The sequence below is a fragment of the Alligator sinensis genome, unplaced genomic scaffold (genome assembly GCF_000455745.1).
Source record: "Alligator sinensis unplaced genomic scaffold, ASM45574v1 scaffold198_1, whole genome shotgun sequence".
NCBI classification, from domain to species: Eukaryota; Metazoa; Chordata; order Crocodylia; family Alligatoridae; genus Alligator; species Alligator sinensis.
Window position 1 is genome coordinate 1528846 of NW_005841906.1, and position 22175 is coordinate 1551020.

General features: G+C 48.0%; 1 protein-coding gene across 1 annotated transcript in view; it reads right to left on the minus strand.

Moving 5' to 3' along the window:
• The window catches only part of MDGA1 (MAM domain containing glycosylphosphatidylinositol anchor 1), a 213686-nt gene that overhangs the window by 130524 nt on the left and 60987 nt on the right, over positions 1 to 22175 (minus strand). Inside the window, exons 2-4 of the mRNA XM_025197793.1 lie at positions 11059 to 11198; positions 7004 to 7178; positions 1524 to 1720 (exon numbers count right to left, since the gene is read on the minus strand). Of these exons, the coding sequence (XP_025053578.1) occupies positions 1524 to 1720; positions 7004 to 7178; positions 11059 to 11198 (512 nt within the window). The remainder of the gene's footprint in view (positions 1 to 1523; positions 1721 to 7003; positions 7179 to 11058; positions 11199 to 22175) is intronic.

Genomic DNA, 22175 nt, shown 5'->3' on the forward strand with positions numbered 1-22175 from the left:
AGGAAAGACGGGTTTCAATAAAATGTGAACACTGCCCTGGTTAAACTGAGAGTTTGCCTGGGGCATGGCTCAAAAATCAAACCAAGCCAGAGTCTGTTCAGAGCCCAGCTTCCAGGACTCAAGTTAGCAGAGTGATGCAAGGGATGAAATAGTCCTCTCCAAAACTGCCTTTTCACGTCTCCCCATAGTTCATCACTTCCCTGTGGTGCCTAATTGCCTTGCCAAAAGCACTGAAATCAGTTAGTTACTGAAGAATGTTCAAAGCCACAGCAGAACTTCAGGTTTGATTTCCAGAGCAAAAAGCAGATTGCCTGCAACCTCCCCATCTCACTCTTGGGTTGCAGTCACTGACAAGAAACATATTAGGATTCAAGGGGTAACATGGAGATAGAGAGAAAAATCAAGAGTTTTGCCCTATATGCTAGGAAGAGGAGAAAGGGAGGAAGACTACATGTGTGTTTGAACTGCATGTGCTACTGCTTCCCACTCTGAAAAGCTCTTCATTTTTAGCACAATCAAGTCCAACAGCCATCAGAATCTTTGCAAATTTTCAAACAGGAAATATTCTTCCCTATTTCTGCAGCTTGGAGCTATCAATCAGGGAGCAGAATGACACCATGGGGCAAAGACAACCAGTTCTTCCCAAGTCCAGTGGCCCATGAATTACCATGGTTATGGCACACCAGTTTCTGCACCCAGCAGCACACCTGGGAGTGATGTGGCTAGCAACACAGCTTAGCCACTGTCGACTCTCATTGACTCTGAAGCCCAAGTGATCTAGTATCCATTTACATCCAAATCAGCTAGGGGTTGCCTTTGGTGCCAGCCTGTAGCAAGGTTCAACACTTGTTGAACTATAGCAAAGCACCTTAACCACGCTGCCATCATAGCCTCCATTACATGACAGACTTAGAAAATAATCTCAACATTTCAAAGTAGTGTGCACAAACTCTTCATCCAGCAAAATGAATAACTAACTGACATGGCCTTGAAAAGCTTGGCCTGCTCAAAAGCAGTTTCTAAAAAGGAATAAGGGCTAAAAGTTCAATGAATAATCTACTGTCTATGAACAGTGCTGAGGAGCAGAGAAATAATGTGAGCATGATCGGGGCTGGAGAGATAGGAAGACAAAGGAAAGTGCTGGAGGCCTGTGGACTGAGCTCCATGTCTCTCTGTGAGAAACATGACCAAACCTGTCTGGAATTTCTTAAACTGGCTCCATCTCCAAGAGAGCCTGAAAGTCACAGGCACTATTCTCATGGCGGGCCAAGGAACTCTGGGCTTTCTTCCCTGATGTTTCATCCATTGCCTTCACCATCAGTATCGTTAGTAGGAAGGCTCCTTGTGATGCACATCTTTCCCATCATAGGTAACATATTGTGTAGGGAGACCCACTTCCCCCTCCCCAGCACTGCACTCCTGAATCCTCCACAGATATTGAGCCCTGGTCATGTCCAGACCCCAGTGGGTGATGTGCCAATGCACGCTAACAGCAAGATCTGCTCGTGGGTGACATCTCTTACCTGTGTGTAGAGAGGCTCATAGATGTCCACCCCATTGTCCTGGCTGTGGGAGAGTGTCTCAGCTCCCCGCTTCCAGATGAAGCGAGCTGGTGGGTTGGAGTTGACTGTGCATCGGAGGAAAACCGTCTTCTCCTGGTAGAAGCTGCCACGCACGTCGCTGATGGTTTGGTGGATGGTGAGAACAGGCTCATCTAGATCTGGAAGGCAGGGAGGACAAGCCCAAGGTGGCCATTACCAAAATGTCAGGCTAGGCACACACAGCCAGGCAGACAGTGACACTGATCAGGAGAGACAAGGTGGGGAGCCCCTGAATCAGGCAGCCAATGAGAACAATTATATAACAATTAGGTTAAAAGCCCACTTTACTTGAGATCTACAGGAAACTGATGGGAGAAATCAATATTCTCCAGGAAAAGGAAACAAGCCCTGATTTGCAGACCTCAGACAGCACTAAGATGAACCAACTGTCTAGTGCACCTACTTAAGGCCAGGCTGGCTCACTTACCCCTGAGCCTCACTTCTCCATCCCAGTCAACAGGCCAAAAGGGCTCCCACACCCAGAAAGTCCCTCCCCACACCCTTGTCCCCCTCTGCTGCCACCTTTTACCTCAGTGACATTTGTTCCCCAAATCCTGAAAGATTCCCCATGGGAACTTGGAGCTAAGTCCTTTACTTTGAAATGACCAGACAGTGGAAATAAATATAAAACAAACCTTAATGCAGGAGAGAAAATCAGAATGGTAACAGCAGCAACAGACTGAGCTGAAGACTCACCTCACGGGCAGAAAGGGTCTGGTGGGATATCCACCATGGGAGCATGAGATGTATAACATGGATGCCGCCTCTCTCTTCCTTCTCCTCCTCCCTGCCTCTCTTTCTATTAAAATGTATCCCTAATCCCTTCTTCCTATTAAAATGTGAGCCAACCCTCTCTCCTCTCCCCATCTCTTGCTTTCCTATTAAAAATTCACATTAAATATCCTCGCTCTATCCATTAGCTTATCTCTTTGTCTCTACCCTCCCTAAGGAAGCTGTCCCCCCACTCTCCTTTTCTTGCCTGCCCTGCACCAGAAGCTTGCTAGTCCTGACTCACTCACCAATGTGATTAGCATTTAAGCCACAAGGAAACTTTATTTAAGCATTTAAGCCACAAGGAAGAGTCCTGCAGGTAGACCCACTTAGTAAACTCCTCATCTCAGGCTGGCAGCAGCAGGCACATGGCATAGGATTCCCCAGCTGCAGCCTCCCTGTTAGAAAAGGGGCTTCTCAAACTGTGCTCCTCTTCTATAGTATTCTGTGTTTTGAGAGATGAACAAGTGAAAGTCTGGCATGAGAGCTGGTAGGGAAGATGGAGCCCCTTCATACAAAGGGGTTCCCAAAAGCTGGGGAACACCAAGTAGGGAACATCAAACAGCATCACTACTGGGATTAAATGTATGTTCATGTCCCATGACCAGATGCCCCCTCCCCTTTGATGTGCACCTTTTGAGTGGAAGGTGGCCACTGAACACCGCAGAGTGACTCTGGATACCCTTCAGTGTCACAGGAATCATAAACAGGCCCCGATTTAACTGTGAATAGCTGAGGTAACTATCACTAAAACTGAAGCTAATTGCCTGCATTACTCATGCCATCCCCGCCATCCCCTGAGCCCATTAAGGGAGAAGATGTGTTCCCATCACCTCCTGTTCTTACATGTCACTTGGTTTTAAAATATTGGCTTAGATGTTTGCAAATTTGGAAATCTGGCTACAGAAAAAGAGATGAGTTGCTGTTAATGCATCATCTGAGCAGCACACTCTCCCCACTGAGACACATGCACGGACCAGTCCATTTGCATATTTTAACAAGGTGTATGTTTGGAAGACAGTATTTATAATGGAAGCTGAGATTTGTTAGCTTGACCATGCCATGGCTTACAGATATGAGCCAAGCCGTTAAATGAACAATGATCTGACATAAGGAGAAAGACAGCAGAGAAACAGAGAGAAACTAGCTTTCTCTATAAAGATTATTTCCATTCAGTCATGGAAGTCTGGCTGAATTTTGCTTTAACCTTCCCCTTCACCTGGGACCCTGGACAGAGCTCTATCAACCCTCCCTCCTCCTTGTAGGTACTGCCTTTATTCCCCAACACCTTAGAAGATGGGCCCTACAACTACCAACACTCTGAGCCTATCATTGCTCTGTCAGATGAACACCAAACGAGTATTAAAGTAGGACTAGTTCCTCCAATGTCCAAGGCTCCCTAGAAATCCCAGTCCCTCTTCATCTAGGGTCTCCCTAGGGGAGTGCAGAATGCCATCTTCCCGATTCTTAATCCTAGACTTTTTCTCACAGGTTCCTCTTGCCAAAGCTGTCAGTCTTTAATCTAAATCTCCTGAGAAGAGCTGAAGTAAGGCCCAAGAACACATATGTATCCCTGGTATACAGTAATGCCAATAAAGTTAGTGGAATTGCATGAGGAATGGATTAGGCTTATTGAGCCAACGATATGGGATGTTTCAATGACAACATGTCTTTAAAATGTCCCCATCCTTTTTCCTGTCTTCCCATTCCCTTCCTTCAGCATAGGGACATCCAAATAGCAGCATCCTGACCTAGCTGGGCCAGACATAGGAACTCTGTATTGGTGACTTCAGCTTCCTAAATTCTTCTGCCCATAAGCGGTAAGGGAAAATATTATTTGGGGGCCCTGCCTGAGCCCCCCACCTGACCCCCTACCCCTCCTTCCCACTGGGCCATTGGAGGGCCGCCGGCATGTGCTGGTGCTGTGTGTGGTAGTGGAAGAGTGGCTGCATGCTGAGTGGCACCGGGCACTGCAGGATGGCAGTGCTGTGGTGCTGCTGCTGTTGCCAGCCACCACAAAAAGTTGGGGGGGTCTAAGCCCCGTTAGCACCGGCCTTCTGCCACCTGTGCTTTCTGCCCACCTGGCTGGCTGACTGGCCACAGCTGAAATTCAACTGCCCACTGCCTTTCTTTCTCCCTGAGGGAAAGTTTATTTCAATTAACATCAAAGGACAGGGAGCTCTAAAAACAGGGATCTGGACAGGCACATGCCAACCTCTAATCTGACTCAGCCTCTTCAGGTAATCAGTCTCTGCAGCACTTCAAAGCTTCCTTCTCCCAGAGGGAAATTGTCCTCAGGACCAGGCTGGGAACAAACTAAGTATGGCAGGCACAAAATCACCTGTTTCTCTGATGCAACTCCTTGACTTCAGTGGAGTAGCACCAGGGATGCATTTGAACTATTAACTATTTATATTTTGCTGTCCCCAAGGTCTACTTGACCTTGACTCAACAGCCAAACTCCACCCACCTTTTCTCTGACCTAAGGCTCACCCCAGCAATAGTCCCTCACTGCAGGTTACTGTAGACTCCTTGGAACCCCATGCACATGCCCTGTACCTAATATAGCTCCCCACACAATCTTCATTACACCGTTCTGCAGGTGACTACTTGGTGACTACTTACCTCCAAGCATGTTTTAGGGGAAGAAAGAGAAGGGTTTGGTTTCAGTTGCTGGATCACCCAGATAAAAGTTGTCTGGTGAACTCTCAACCAACTGCCCTAAGCCTTTCCTCTCTGCTCCCTTGTACAGAGAGATGCTGGTAGAAAGCAGACTTCTCCCAGAATACAAGCAAATAGGAAGGAGGTGCATTACCAAGTCCATCTGCAGAGTAGATGTTAGTATCAGAAAGCCTTTGGCCATCCCATTGGCCCCACAGTTCTACAGGTCAGAGCTGCAGGAGGAACTGCAGGACTCTACATCACCTTCATACCACACTGCACCGCAGAAGTAAAGGGACCTCCCAAAACGTAGAAAGAGATTCAGATCAAAAGAGATTCTCCCTCTAGCCCCCTGCCTGAAGACAAAGAGCCCTGGCAAGGTGCTAGACCAAGGGCCAAGAAAACTGAGTACACATGGTGAACTTGGTGTACAAGAAAACTTGTACACATGGCTGGATGTTTGGGAGTGGTGGAGAAGGGGATGACAATTATATGCTAGAATTATAGGCATGAGAGGGGGAAGGAGGACAAGCCACGCATTCATAGGTGAACTTGGGTGTCAGTCTGGCATGAGCTGCAGAAAGAAAAATGTGTCCTTAAAACTTCCCAATAGCAAGGTACTCACCTGACTCTACCCTACTTAGGGTTGGTCAATTGACTGCATATTTTTTGACTCATCAAAAATTAAAGAATTTTTACCAAGAAACTATTTTTTTGTAGTCTTCTTAACAGAAATATGGTTTGTTATTGTTTTTTGACACATTTCATAATGGAAAATTCACGCTTTTTCTGTGTATTATTTGGACCTATTGGCAATTTTTTTACAATTTCTGACACATATTTGACCGGTCAATTGACCAAACTTTATTTGACTAGTCAAATACCCAACCCTAACCCTAATTAAGTAAAGCAATGGGGCAAAGTGAGGAAGGAAGATGGAAACTATTACCAGAGCAGAATGCAGCAGGCATACTAGGCTTAAAGCTGGTAATAAACTGCAGCTCTGTATCCTGAATTTCCCTAAGCCTGGGGATGCTCACACCCCTGAGGAGTTCTGGCACATCTTTCATTTAAACCCTTTATTAGCTAGGCCTTCGGAACCCAGGTCAGGATTGGAAGGGGACCGCATCGGTTGGCAGCAATGAACAATGAACAGACAAGGCAGCAGTGGGCCTGGAGTCTGTGCAGTTCTATTGCCTGCCTATTCTACTTGAGGCAGAGTGCCTCTGCCTAATGCATCTCCTTCAAAACTGTGCCGAGGGCTAGGCACTTCTTCTGTCCCACAGGCGGGTACTGGACAAACATAATCCCATCCTCAATTCTAGCCACAGCACCTTTACAAAGAAGCATTACTCCTGCATGGAAAGCCCTTAGACTTTGGAGTCCATGGTAAGATGAACAGTATACAAGTGGAAGCTCCAAGGTGTGAGAGACCCAGACAGAGCAGCACGAGGCCAGAGGAATTTTAATACAGGTGTCTTCCTTTGTTGCTTCAACTGAGGGCTCCTCAGGTCCGCTCACCTTTACCCATTTGCTACTTGGCCTTCTCAGATGCATCCCAGAATCCTGTGCTCCACTCCCACGGTGCTTCAGAGGAGGCACTGGTTTCTGGGGCATACCAGAGAGTTGCAGTGGGTCCACTTTGGAGGGGCAAAGTAGACTGGCTTCAGAAAGGAGACCAAGGGAAGGCAAGTGAAGCCATTTGCAGCACTGCACCCCAGACAACTGCTAGGACTTCCTGATGATGTGTTAGGGTCCATCCCCTGAGAGTGGCTTAAACAGAAAAAACTACCTTTCCCTAAGAAGGGTCTAAAACCCCAGGGGAGGTGAATTCTGTATCTAATGTGCTGGCCTCTTTGCACCTGAGTGGGTGAGCATGGTTCCAGGCTAATGTAGAGCCCTGCTAGCCCAGCAGTTAGATAAGCACGGTAGAACTGTGGGAAACTCTGGGCTGCCACTAAACGACTTACACTGCACATCTACTCGAATGGACTTGATGGCAGGGACCCCAACCCCATTTTCTGCTTTACAGTAATAGCGGCCCCCCTGGAGCCTTTGGATCTTCTCAATCCGAAGGGTCTCGTTAAACACCGACGTCTCCTGGAATTTGTCCGAGGCACTGCCAGCGGTTTTGGTCCACCTCACCTGCAGCAAGGGAATAAGCAGGAGAGAGAAACAGGGCTATCGGGTACACAGACTACCTCAAAGCTGTGAGCACAGGCCTGAGATCTCATCACAGCAGCGCTCACCTTTTTGCCCCTCACCTGAGAAGGCGGCACTCCCCTCCTTCCCCCACATGGAGGCACAGCAATGTGCACTGCATCCAATGCAAGTTTAGTAGTCTTAATAAATCCCTGCTGGATGGCTGCATCTGCCCATTACTAACTCCAGTACATCAGGCCCTCTGGTGACCCCTACACACCTATTTACCAAATGCAACAACTCCTTCCATCTTGCTGTGTTTTTCCCAATCTCTGCTCTAAATTCACACTAGCTCAAACATGTTTTGGAGTTACCCACTCCCTCTGCTCTGTTTAATTAACCAAGGAAAAACCCTCCTCCAAACCCATTTGGCTCAGTGGTGGCACAGACAGGGCTTTCAGTGCAGGTCCTTGGAGGGTGCAAGGGGAGTGTATGTGGGCAGGCAGCTGTGTGGCTGCATGGGCAGCAAGCACTTGGTTGCAAAGCTTTTATCATCCTTCAGTCAGTGCCTTTTCATCTCTCTCTGGGCAATGGGATATTTAATCTGTCTTCCGAAGTAAGAGGCACAGCTGCTGTTGCTGCTAGCCTGTTGTCTCCCTCTCTCTGGAGGAGCCCCCACTGTCTGCTACTTTTGTAAATCAGCCTTTTGTAGCACAGGCATTAACAAAGAAGAAAAAGAGCCCTTCAGATTGCAGACTGTTTTGCATGTTTGCCCTTATTTTACATGATTAGTCTGAAAAATCCCAGCTTGGGGGATCTGTGCAGATTCTTATGTTGTTCCACAGTAAATCATGGGACAGGACAGAAGTGCCCCATAGACTCGAGTCCTCTTCCTATGCCCATAACAAGGTACAGTGCCGGCAGCGGCAGTGCAAGCTTCCTTTGTCCCAGCAGGAAGGAAGGGCAGACACCACAGCTCATTTGTTCTATGGTTTCTTGGTCTGCTTTGTTGGCAACCTCTGTATGGAATAGCAGATGGTAGCGTCCTCCAATGTGGACACCTGCCCTGCTAGAGGCTGGACTGAGAATCAGTGACTTGTTAGCACTGAACAACTGGAGGGAAGCAAGAGAACCTTCATTCACTAACGTCCTCAAGCTAGGAAGGGCTAATGTCCTGGCAGGGTGGACACCGAGTGGCCCATGTCAAACCCTTACATCAAATGACATGTCACTGGATTGGAGCCAGGTGCTCTGGAGAGGACAGAGCTGTACAGCTTATTCCAATTCTAAGTGCTCCATACTGTGCTGATTTTCTCTGCTAATGGCCACCCTGTGATGGATTTATTTAGCCTCTGTAGGTGTATTATGAAATTGTTTTGGGGCCTGAAAGTCTCTCAGAGTCTCTTGCTTGCAAGGACTCTTCAGTCAGCTCTTTAATCTTTCCCCAGCCTTTTCACTGCAACCTCATTTAAATATTTTGGCCACATGTTAAAGCTTTAATGAGTGGCTGGAAGAGGGGAAGGGAAAAGATTAAACAAAGGTTAAGAGAAGTGCTTTGATTTGGAGCACTGGGGAGGAGAGAGAGGGCATACAAGGGAGAGGGAGGGGAGAGAGACAAAGCACAAGAAGAAAGGGAGAAGAGATGGTAAGAACAGGGAGACTGGGGAGAGGGAGAGATGGATCTGTGTCCTGCTATACATCATCTGGGGTTCCATGTGCCTGGCCTCCATGGGCACACAGTGCAGTGCCCCATGTGCTCTGCCTGTGCCATGGTTTTGCATGCATCACCAGTATTTGTGTGCCCCCAAAACACCAATACTCTGTCATGCTCCCAGGTCCAGAGTGCCCATGAGTAGCATGTGTTCCACCACACAGTGTGTACCTAGGCACCTGGGCATAAGCATTCCCCTGCTTCTTTTCTGCATGCCTATGACCTGTTTGTGATCAGGATACCCCTGTGTGTGGACCAGGCAATCCTCCACAGTGTTCTGCAATGGCCCAGGGAGCTCTGTTAAGTGTCTTGTTTCCTCAAACTCCTGGCTCAGATTGTCTCCTGATTTCAATAATCTGTTTCAGATTGTTCTGCCTGAGCTGCTCTCTTCCCTTTGTCCTTTCTTAGGAGCCAAGTAGCTCCTTGTGAGTTCATTTGGGGAAGGGGTGATTGGCATACACTGAACAATAGCTTATCTGAACAAGTGCCTACAGCAGGCATAGCTGCTGAAAAGGCTGAGAAGGGTGCAGGGGGAAAAGATGAACTTCTCATAGTTGTTCTTGTTCTTCTCCTGGGGAAGCATATTCACAGCATAACAGGCTCCTGAAGGTTTATTTTGGTACCCAAGGTCTGGTTTAAGTCACAATATCAGCAGTGCTCTGGGGCTCATTTATGCAAGCCAGCCACTAAGTCAGAATCTCCTCACAGCACTTTCACCTCTAGAGGTCCAGTCCAGAAGTGTGACTGATACTCATGGAGACAGATCTGAGCTGGGCTGAAATGAGCTAGCTTGGGTAACAGTGTAGCTGCATCAATATGGGTTTCAGCATGAGCTGCAAAGCTTTCAGGGACCCTAGGCAAACCCTCCAGAAGCTCCCCCACCTCGGCTGCATGCCATCTCAGGTACACAGCCAGCATCCAGGCTAGCAAGTTTAAAGCTCATTCACAGCAGCTGCAGTCAAGCCTCGGCCTGAAGTGCAGATGTACCTGTGTTATGGGTCTGAATCCAACCCAAATCAGCACCAATAAAAAAACTGCCATTCTCTGACACCTGTTTGCTGGCTGCTGTACTAAACAAGCTGGTGGGTCTCAGGGATGTTCACCATAGGCAAGTACCCACATCAGGAAACCACCTCTTGCCCAAGTTACTTTAGCAACAGTAGCATAACTTGGTGGCCAAGCGGGACCCATCAGACATGGATGCCAATTTTGTGGGGGAGGTAGAAAAATGACCTCAAGGGAGTCCGTCCTGGGTGCGGGGACACTGTGCTGCTGCTGTTGTAGTAACAACCTGGGTGGGCAGAATGCACTGCAGCAGCACCAGCTGGGGACTTCCGAGTCCTCAGAGCAAATCAGACTCATCCTTCCTACCCTCTGTCTTTGGCATCCTTTCCCCTCTGGCACCCATTCCCCCCCCTCCTGCAGCAGGGTCTGGCCCAGGGTGCAAGTCCTGCTAGTTATGCCTCTGCTAAGTAGTCTCCTTTAACAGCTTGCTGAGAGAAGCCAAGGATGGGATGGCCAGGGGGGCTCTGCTCTTCTTCTCTGAAGGTGAAGGGCAGAGGAGAAGCTTGCACTACCCTTATCCAAGCTTTACTATTCTGAGGAGAGAGGATTAAAGTCTACAGGTTATCTACACTGCACAGAATTAAATGGAGTTTTTAGTTCAGTCTGTTCTATCTGCCTTTTGGGGCTCTATGTACTGAACAATGCCAGAAGCTCTGGGGAGACCCTTGAGATATTAGTGGGCAGCAAACAGCCAGCATTACCCCCTCAAAACCTTCTGCTCCAGAATAAAGGCCACTCTCAGGCGATCTACAGGGGAATCTCCATTTGCTATGCCTTACTAGGCCTTCTATCCCCTTTGTTGGCTGTAACCACTAGGGGTGATGTACACACTCAGCCAACTTCAGCTCCAGGGATTGCTCACAACCAGGTCCAGCACCTCTGCTGCTTAAGCCCTTTTTTTCTTCATGGTGCAGCTGCTCCAGTGCAGCAGACACTGGTTTGGAAGCCAGGAGAGAGAAAGAGAAGAGAGTGAAAGTGGTGGGGAATCAGCAGGAGAGTGAAGGTGCTGGGGAAATTTGTATCCCTAACTTAAGCCTCCCACAGTGTCTCCTCAACATGGAGGAATAATCCTGACAGAAAACCACAGGGGCATGGGTGACAGGTTACCTGTGGCCGTGGGTGTCCTGTGACCAGACACTGCAGAACCAGAGTGTCCCCTTCCCGGATGGTATACACTCTCTCGCTGATGTTATCTTCCTTTACAACACATGCCTGCCCAGCATGGATGATCTGGGCCTGAGCTGGAGCTGAAAAAAGAGAAAGGATTAGAAAAGGGAACACCAGCAAAGTGCAAGCAGAGTCCAAGTCCTCAGAGTGGTTAGAGTTGCATACACTCGCCTGAGAAGCAATGTGGACTTGAAGGGATACAGGAGGAGAAAGCCAGCATGTTAAAGATGCAAAGGCATCCTTGGCCTGAAAACTGGGGTTTTCTCACTTCTCCTGACTTGCTGGCATCAGTCTGTATTTAAATTAATTTAATCCTAGAGAAAGAAACTGAAGATTCGCTGGAGACTAAAAGCCAAGAACACATTGCCTCTCAGTGAGGGACAGGGAATTCTGCAAAGACAGGGAGCTCAGTTCCCAGCTTTGAGAGGAAGAGTACTGTAGTGGTGAGAGCCAGGATCTGGGACCAGCTGAGTGATCCTGGTCAAATCATGACTGCTCTGTGCCTTAGTTTCTCCCTTTGTAAAGCAGGGATGTCACCTTGCAGAAGGATGGTGAGAATTAATCAGCCAATCATTCTGAACTGTTCTAGAGTTGTACAAGCACTACTAGTATATCCTACAGCCCTGGACACAGAAGATGCACAGTCCCCCATGTTTTATACCAGCACTCAGGCCCCGTTCTAGATGGATCCTCCTAAAGAGATGGGAGAGAACTTCATTCTCTACAGCTCCTCCACTCTGACTTTCTGCTGAGCCTCTAACAGGGAGGTGGGGGTGGGGGAATGGAGAGGAGTTGGGGAGGCAGCTTGTACAGGTAGTGGTGACACCAGTACCCATTGAACAATAATAAAATATAGAGAAAGAAAGATTTTTAGTTTTTCCTAATACAAAGGCAAAAAGCTCCCTATCCTGCTACCAGTCCCCTAAGCTAGCCATGCCCTGCCTCAACCCCTACCAGTCAGGCCTGATCAACATAAGCAAAAGCAGCTTTTAAAAGGAGTGGATATATAATGAGAGCTGGCTGAGACATGTTACATATGGTCGTGTGTGCATCCCAATAGGACACGAATGCTTGAGTTTGGAGGAAACTCCAGTCCAACTTCAAAGGACAAAAAGACCTCCAGGTATGTCTAGAAACTGCTAGTTCACTGGTGAGTATCACTGAGATGCACCTCCACCACCAGCTGTGGTGCTTCCAGATTAACTCAGATTCACAGCCTTAACTGCTCCAGTGCAATTCAACACACAGGAACTTTAAAAACAAGGGATTGAAAGCAAAGAATACTAATGAACCCACCAAACTATGCATAGGGTTTGCAAGGGCACAGGACACTTACCTTAGTGTCCAAGTATTCAAGCAGTAAAACATGCTAAGTGCCCTCGTAGTGTAGCATTTAGTTAGGATTTCTCCTATAAGGAGTATCCTCAGATGATATTATCTAACACATGTTGCACTAATGTTCAGCTGCTCCATGGAGGTAATATGATCAGGGGACTTCCTGTGGGGCTGGCACTGACAAATAGCAGTTAGTCAGTCCCAGACCTTACAGAGCACAGGAGTTTTCAACCACTGAAGCATTTAGGACATGTTTTATTTAGATCATAGTAAGTGTTACTGGGTGACTGCTCAGAAACTTTCTAACTCACAGTAATATTTACTACGGTCTAAATAAAACTCATCCAAAGTGTAACGTGTGACAAGGTCCATTATAACACCTGAAGGTCTCCATAGGGATCACAGGTTCATTTTTCACAGGGATCACCTCGTTCCCCTGTCTAACATGTGATGCTGCATTGAAGGCATTAATGGTCCAGGCTCCAGTGCTGCATAGAAGCTGTGATGCTGGATGACCTCCTGCCCTTCTCACCTCCTCGCCTCAATCTTTCCAGTTCAATAGCAATGTATTGGCAGGATCAGCGTGTATTATTGTCCAAACTGTTGTGAACTAATTGAGACAATGTATTTATTGGAATGACATTAGAGTGTATCTCTCCAAACTCATCTCTGCCCCTCCTCCCCTCCCTTGCTTTTAGCATTTGCAGAGACCTCCTGAGATAGTGTTCACAACAGGCTTAGCATCATTAAAAACTAAAATACTGGAACAAGGAGCAGACAAGGGAAGGAGGATTATAATTGACTGAACATGTCAGGAGGTGGGAGAAAAAGGAAGCCAGAGAGGTGGTATTTGCTAGGGCAAGGGTGGCCAACAGATTGGGAGGGGTGGGGGGCAGGCAGCAGAGCTGCAAATAGGGCATGGAACAAAAAGGAGAGCAACAGATTAGGCAGGAAGCACAGAGCAGGAAGTAAAGCAGCAGATCAAGCAGGAGAAAGGGATCAGAGCAGCACTCAGGAGGGTGTGGAGCTTCATTCGTGGTTCACCTATCAAAGAAGTTATCCCCCACTTTGCTAGAGGAAGGCAGTTCTGAGGCTTGGACAAAGGGAAAGGGGGCAAATAAATGTACAGCCTTCTTGTACTTGCCTTTACCAAGGCCCCTCCATCCTGAGCTTCAGCCCCTTCCTGAGTTATTCCAGGTCTGGGCTCCCTTTCCCCACCTCTCACCCCAGACCTGCCAGTGGCTGCTCTATCCTAATCATGCTGCACATCATGCTGGCTGTGCCCAATTTCAGATTCAGGAGGAATCTCCGCTGCTGATTAAGCTGAGACCCCATCTCGCACTGAGTTCTCCCCTTGGACCTGTGCTGCCTGCATTCCCGCAGACTCCCTGTCTCAGAGCTCTTTAGCTTGCAGTAGCAGCTAAGCTACTCTTAATTCTCTTTAACTTTTCTCTGGGAGTCGTCTGCCTGCTGGTAGCTCCATTCTCCCTCTGCAAACAGGACCTTACCACTAAAACTAATTTCCAGCCACCCTGTGGAGAAGCAGAATTTTTATCTGCTGCCATAGCTACCAGTTAAATATTTCCCTAAGTTCCTCTGCTGCCCCCCTGCTTGGTGTACAATCTATCTAGCCCCAGGTCTTCTGACTTCTTTGGCTCTTCTGCCTTTGGTTAATACCCCACAGTGGTCACAGCTCTGTTTGTTCCTCTTCCCTGATTAACCCTTTCCGGCCTTCCAACTCTATTCATGGGCTTATCTGCTTGAAGAATTTTACCAGCATCATTATTTATACTGGTACAACTTCCTAAGTATACCCTTTAGAATGAGTGACTGCTTCCAAACTAACTTGTATGGATTTGGTTGGGGGTATACATTAATCCAAAAGCAGCTGATCTACAGGACTTGGGCAGGGGTGCAGCTGTGCTCCAGGATTGCCCACTGCCTGATCCTGATGAACTGGGGCTCAAACCAAGTGTCCAAACTGAGACCTGGGGCTGCCCTCTGCCTGGTCCTCAGGATCCAAAGCTTGAACAGGATACCCAAAATGGAACCAAAGCCTACCACCTGCCCAGATGAACTGATTAAATGTGGAACACCTTTGTGGCTGGTTTGCCATTTTCTCTTGCCATAAATTTCTTGCACGTGAAATACGTTACAACTTAACACCAAATGTGTTAATTCCATGATAAACATAATGTCTGCCAGGGGCCATAGAGGCTTCTTTTTAACCCAGGGCACAACCAGCAGTCCAGATATCAGTTTTAGACATGCTTATTAGACTGGCTCCATTAAACTTTTTCAGAATATATCATGGATGAAATGGGACAGAGAGGGTGAGGCATTTTTCCACAAATCCCAAGCATGGTCTTAGGCAATGCAGACATGAACCCTAGTGTCCACTGTAGACTTATCCCAGTATAACTATACCAGTGAATAGCTCCAAATGCATAGTCTCAAGGACACTTCTCCAGTCCTTGCTCACTCTGCCCCTCCACAAAGCTTTCTCCAGTCCAGTGGATTTAGAAATTAGACTGTGGGACAGAACCACAAAAATTTTGGGGCACCAAGCCTTCCTCTAGAATCAGTGAGTAGGAGTCAAGTACCTTTGTGGATCCAGCCCTGCATTTCTAGCTTCATTAGTAGGTGTCTTAGTAACTTACTTTGACCCTGTTTGCAGTAGAGTTCCTTCCTCTGTTCATAAAATGAGGCCTACATGGTAGTATGCTACTGCCCTGTCCAAACAAAGAAGCAGACTCTCTCCTGCTCTACAGTCACTTCATCTGCCCCTTAACTCTTATTTGAATCCAGGTCACTAAAAGGGGAGTTTAGAAAAACTACCATGTCACCTGCAGCCTACCAGGGAGAGTAAAGGTATTCAGGTCCTCTGTGATGGGAGTCTGATAGATGAAAACTCTGCCCTGAGATCTATCCGGACACTGGTGAGTTGAGATAGGTAAAACCAAGGGCAAAGCTCTACCCTTCACAGTCAGAGTTAAATCACAGGTCTGGGAGCTATGAGATCTGGGTTCTAATCTCAATTCTACTATGACATGCTGAATGGGTTTGGGAAAGTCACTATCACTCTGCCCATCTGTAAACTGGCTTTACAAGCATTAATTACATTTGCAAGGTGCTCAGATGGAAGACGTGTGTCATTGTTTGGCATCATCCTGTCTCTCATGAGAGATTTTAGCATGCATGAGTCTCCCATAGAATAGAAAAGTATTGCTTCCCTCCCCAGATGGTGGGACTGTGCCTGGCACATTAAATGGGGTTGTGTTAAAGTCATTCTCCCCTGGGCAGGAAAAGGAAGGTCAGACTGTAAGGCAAGGTGATTGGTGCTTGGGACTGAAAGAGTAATCCCTGCCATTCCCTCTGGAGCCCTACAAAGAATGAGCTCAGGATAGATGCCATATGCTTTGGGCAGTTTCTCTGAAAGTGGCTTCAGGTGAAGAGAACCCAAACAACCATACACGGCAGAGGGAAAAGAGCTCCAAAGAACTCGGAGGGGCCAGGGCAGGACTGGAACACCAATCTCCTCTCCAAGTTATTGCAGGAGGGGGCTGCAGCGTTCCCATTCTGCCTCCAAGGGCGAACCCCCTCACAAAAGGGCACAACACAACATGGCATGCCTCAAACAAACAAAATACACTGAGACAGTGGTGCTCAACCTCTCCAGCTCTGTGGACTGGACAAATGGTGCAGGCTGGCTCCAGTGCCAGGCTAGCATATGCAGTTGATCCATGGGTGCAACACGGCATATCAGCATGACTCCATGCGCCAGCCCAACCCCACCTGTATCTGGCCACGGAGTGACTGTACACTGGTATGTTCTAGTGTACAGAACCAGATCACCCAGACCACAAGGCTCCCTATGGGTCCAGGAATTCAGCAGCAGGCAAACGGTGGCAGCACTAATTGCCACAGCTCCAGGAGCAATTAGCATTGCTATTGCTCCCCCGCTGCTAAATTTTTGGACCTGTGGGGAGCTCCACAGACTGGATGACACAGCTCCATGGATGACAGGTTGAACACTGCTGCTCTGAGACAGTCATAGCTGCAGCCTTTAAAACCTATCCAGCTCATAACATCACCTAGTAATTCCCGCTCTGGAAAGGCATGGCCTGTAATGTGCTTGGCCTCTGCACTGAGATTTCTAACTAAGCTTTCCCTTGATATATTTACACATTAAAATGAGAGGAAATTGGAGAGAATAAAATAACTTTATGCCCAGTGCAATGTACTGTACAATGTTATTATTACCATAATCTCAGAAGTTTATGAGACTCCCGCTACTTTAAAAGGTTGGAAATGTTATTAAAATGTAGAAAAGGAGAGAGAAATGGTATTATGGGCAAGGCAGTGGACCAAGAGCTGGCCAATCTGGATTCCATTCCCAGCACTCCCACAAACTGCTGGCATGTATCAGGAAAAGCTATTTAATTTCTCCAGGCCCAAGTTCCCAGTTTGCAAAATGGGGGTGACAGTGCTTTCAAACTTGGCATGAGATTGTGAAGAACAATCCTTTTCATTTGCACTGCAAGCAATGAGAAAGTGTAGACCAGGGGGTGGGCAAAATATGGCCCATGTGCTGGATCTTGCCCACCAACAGATTCAATCCAGCTCGTGGGTGGACAGCCACCAATTCACTGTCTCTGGCACTGGCTCTGGCACTGGCTCTGGCTGCCATGTGTTGCCAGGCAGGCAGGCAGGCAGGTGGGCAGGATTGCTTCTACCCAGCAGCATCAGCCCTTGACACAGCAGCATCAGCTGTGCACCCGGTCGGGGCTTCTGCCACAGCAGGCAGGAAGCAGTGTCAGCTTTGGACACCACCAGCAGGTTCAGGAGCCCAGAACCTGCTGGTGGTGTCCACAGCTGATTCTGACACCCTCCTAGCACAGTGGAAGCTCCTGCCCGGAGCCCCAACTTAGAACCTGCTGGCAGCATCAGCTGTGGACCCAGGCAGGAGGTTCTGCCACACCGGGCAGGTGGCAGCATCAGCTGTGACACCACCAAAAGGTTCCACATCAGGGCACTGGAACCTGCTGGCTGCACCCACAGCTGGTGCCACCACCCACCCGCCATGATGGAAGTCCCCGTCTGGGTCCGCAGCTGAGCTTTGGAGTTCCTTGTGTACTATAGCTCTGGAAGGGGAGGGGAGGGGGACGGGAGGGGAAGGGGAGAGGGATGGATGTGGCCCTCAACAGGTCTCCAAAACTCATTAAGTGGCCCTCCAGCTGATATAGTTGCCCACTCCTGGTCTAGACTCAGGATGGAGGAAGAGAAGTGAGAGCAGGGGTATAGCAAGGAAAGCTGAAAGTGTCCCAGAAGGCCATATCTCCATTCAAGGTCAATGGCCACGCTCCCATTCAACACCAGTTCATGTAGCCAACAGGAGTGTTGTGATTACCATCATATCCAGCCACCTTCAACACCATAGCCTGAAGGATGAGATATCCATCTGACACCCTAAGTCAATTGGAAGCGGCCATTAGCACAAGCCCAGGGCAGGGTTCAGGCTTACACACCTGGGGCCATTCTGGGCACTTACCACTCTGCAACCACACCCAGGTTCCTCATTTATAGCCTGGCCCTAGCACCAACCCAGAGCAGAACATAGCGAGTGGAGGACCTGCTGGGCCCAGACACTGAAGTTTGATCCAAATCCCTTATCCTATACCCAAACACCTAGTGAGGCCCTCAAACTCATCACAGCCAAGATCCTAACATGAATCTGGTCATGGTCCAGAGAGGGCAGCTCTTCCAGCTGAGCCAAATGAGTGTCTCCTTAGTACTGGTCCCAACAGGGATTCAATCCAATTCAGAGACTCTGTCATGGAGACACCACTCTTTTTACATGGAAGCAGCAGGGTTTACATTGACGCAGACTAATCATAGAGACAAACCCTAAGCTTGAAGGGGTTGTGTGGAACTGGAAGTCTCCTCCTTTTGGGCTAAGGTCATAACATAAAGCCAAGCTGACCTACCAGGAGGTGATCCTTCATGGAGCCCTGATTGAAATGGCTCCCACTGGTTTGGCCCACATCAAACCAGGTCCCAGATGACGATGACACCAGTTCAGTATAGTCTCGCCCTGGAGCCAGGTCTTCTCAAGCTGAAACAGGCAGATCTGCCCTGAGCCAGTCTATGCTATAAACTCTTCTTTATTGATTTTATACAAAATTCCCACAGGCTCTTAATGATAGCCAGGCCAGAAAGTGTGCCTTACCATGTTGTTGTCTCATCCCTACGTGCTATCTTTGGGTGCATATCTCTGTGCAGCCTGTTCCTCAGCACAAGTTGTTCAATATTCTTATTCTAAAAAGAAAATCTATAACCACAGCCTTATGCCTCATAAGCAGCCTTATAAAAACAAGCCAGCATTCCTGGGCCTGGTGCTGTCCACCTAGTCTTTCTATCCCACACTGCAGGGCTGAGAAAATGGCTAGCTCATCCTTCTTGGTCTCTAAGAAAGACGCTACATATGTACTCAGCCTCGCTTCTTCACCGCACGTCACCCTCTCCTAACTGCCTCAGGTCTTGGGGGAGAGTCCATAGGACATCACAGGAGGGCTCAGAGGATTAACCAGCCCATTTCTGTGCTGCCCAACCACCACCTTGGCTCCACCTGTTCTGTGGACAGTTTCCAGATGAAGTAGTTCAGTCACAAGTGCTGTTATCAAAATTTGCATGTGCACACACACACACACACACAGAAACACGTGCTGTGCACATACATGCACACACATGCATGTACACATACACATACTCAGACTAAGGTTCAGTATCCAGTCCCCACTGATGGAGCATAGATTGGTCCATTTCTCACCACTGCGACATCTGGTCTAGATTCTTCTGGTCCTCAGTACTCTTCTGAACTAAGCAAACCTCTAGCTTTGCCAGTCAAGCGATTCTCTCTCCCTTTCTGTGTGCACTGTGATAAGGGTACTTTTGCAAGTGGGTCAGGCTAAGAGCCAGAGCTCTCTCCCAGCCCTGCTCGCCTGTCTGGGTCAATCTTCTTGGAGTTATAGTGAGCACCCTAGGGGTAAACACTCATTGCCAGTCAGACTAGCACAATCTGCTGCTCTAGCAGAGAGCCAACCTGCTGGCTGCCAGTCATATTCTCTCACCTCCCCAGTCCCAAACAAAAGGCAACTAGTGGATGAGCCTTACAGCTGGCACCAAGGAAAAACAGAAACTCCAAACCCTCACTGCATTGATACAAGGGTTTAATCGGCAGTTAATTATAAAATCAATGAGGTTCTCTTGCTGAGCTAGTACTGTAATCAACTGGGTGGAATCACAGTGGTTCCACTGTATATCATAGGCCTTCCACTGCTAACAGCTACGGGAGGGTCAAAAGGGATAGCAGCTCTGCTTTGGCAACAAGAGGCACAGAGCTTTATCCCTGGCTATTCCTGCAGAGTACCCACTAAAACTTTGCATGCACGACAGCAATATACACAAGGGCTCAAGTAGCAAGCATCTGTTGTATTCACTTCCCAGAAAATGGTGTGACAAAAGGAAGGAGGACTATGTCATGAAAGGGAGTACACAGGCTGCCAGCACACAGGAGGAACGTGGAAGTGTAAGGCAAAGGGGGATACTTTTCCGGGACAGAGGTATTCTTGCATTGAGGAGGGATGGGAAATACACAGTTGGGCTGGCTGCACGAGCCACTCATTATTCAGCTGGTGCCATTGATTAACCCATCGAGGATGGAGACCGGAGGCTTCACTGAAACTTTAAACAAAACAAATAATCAGGCCAGCTCCTTCCCCTCCAGCCCAGTATTTTGGGCATAATATTGATGGACCATTTACACAGGGAAATTCACTCCAGCTTCAGGCTGATTATGGAAATAATAATACACGATCAGTGTCCATTAACACCGTCATGAGGGCTGCGAATCAATAGTGTATTAATGGCTGAAGAAAGACCATTCTGTACCCATCAATAGAGTTAACACCACAGCACAAACAGGGTGGGGGAGGAGGCCATGGGCAGCATGTTATTGAACCCAGGGAGCTGATGTCTTCATGTTGCTTCTGAATGGAGGGATCTGACTTGCCATCATCACTGCCTAAGCAAGGCTTGGATGTATGAGGACTCCCCACTACCCCCTCCACAGAAACCCCTTGGTTAAATCCACACTCAAGATTCCAGAGTCTGGGCTAGGAGGCTCCCTGTGCTTAAGCAGTCAGGTGTAGCTGAGCCTAGCTGCCCCAATACTTTTAAAACAGGGTGTGGCTTCCCCCTTGAGAGGGAGAGAGACATTCATTGAGCAGAAACCAGGAAAGAAAGCTGTGAAGACAGAAGACAGTCCACTCCCACAGGACTTTTCTCCCTTGTGGCTACGCCTTTTTTCACATTGCTCCCTGGGCATGTCTACACGTGGGCTTTAATGCACAGTAGACTATTTTACTGTGTATTAAAGCATCACATAAAACATCATGACATTACGCTAACGTGCAGTAAAATAGTCTACTGTGTATTAAGAATCACTAAAAAAGTATGCATATGCACTACTGCACATTAGCACAGCCTAATGCGCATTAATTTAGTACCTCACATTGGAGGCACTACATTTAATGCACATTAGAAAAGGAGCATTAATGCATGTGTAGACACACCCATTCTGCCTTTAACATCCTTCCCTATAATGTGCACAATGTGCTTGTCCCCACCTCTAAATTGCCTTCATCTCCCCATCCAACATTACCTGCCTAGGTGCTCTGCACTGTGGCCCCTGTCAGAAGAGGATCACAAAACAAAGCCATCATGAAGCTAACCTGAATGATCCTAACTGAAGGGGTGCGCACACCAAGGCAAAGCTTGGCTTAATGCTCCTCTTGGCTGCCAGCCACCTTATCCAATCCCCACCCCAAGTACTAGAAGCAACTTTGCACAATGCTACACAACAGCATTGAACAGGGGGTTTTGGTTTGTGCCACAAACCATGCTGAGGAATTTTAGAGGTGTAGAATGGAATCACCTGGGGTGAAAGTTGATCACCTGTAAGAAGTGGCATGGGGGTTTATGAATCATTAACAGTGAAGACCTTGGCTTTCCACCTCCAAATAACAGCACCGCAGACATAATGGTGGCTCCTAGCACTATTGTGGGGTGCTGGACGTGCACTTTCTCAAGAGAACCTCCTGTTGAATCACCAGTGGCACCTCCTGAGACATGATGATATCTTGTTTGGTTTAAAACAAACATTTGGTCAGCAGGGGTGCCAGAAAGCATCCCTCCAAGGGGAGTGGCTAGTGCCCCAGAGGGTCTTGGTTCTGGTTTAAGTTCATGACATCCATTAGCTTTACAAGGAAGGACACTGTGGCCTCCAGTGAAATGTTGAAGCCACACAATCAGGACTGCTCCTCCTCTTCAACTTGCAGCAGCTCACTATTTCCACTCCTAGTGTGATTCCCTACAAACAGGACAATGGCAATTGCAGGATCCAGTCATTCTTTGCTACCCGGCCCCTGCATTTCTGTCTGCAGAACCTAAGCTTTGTCACACTTCCTGTTTCACCCAAAGAGAAAAAGTGTTGGTAAGGTACCCTCACCCAGGAGGGCCCTTCTTGGGCTTCTCCAGTTACAAGCCCCCTTTTGCTTTTTTCCAAATTGACACAGTGGCAATGAAAGGTGCTGGAGACTGGGGACACAGGAAAAGAACAGCATACACCATGGAAGTTCATAGACCCTTTCTTGCCCGCTCTT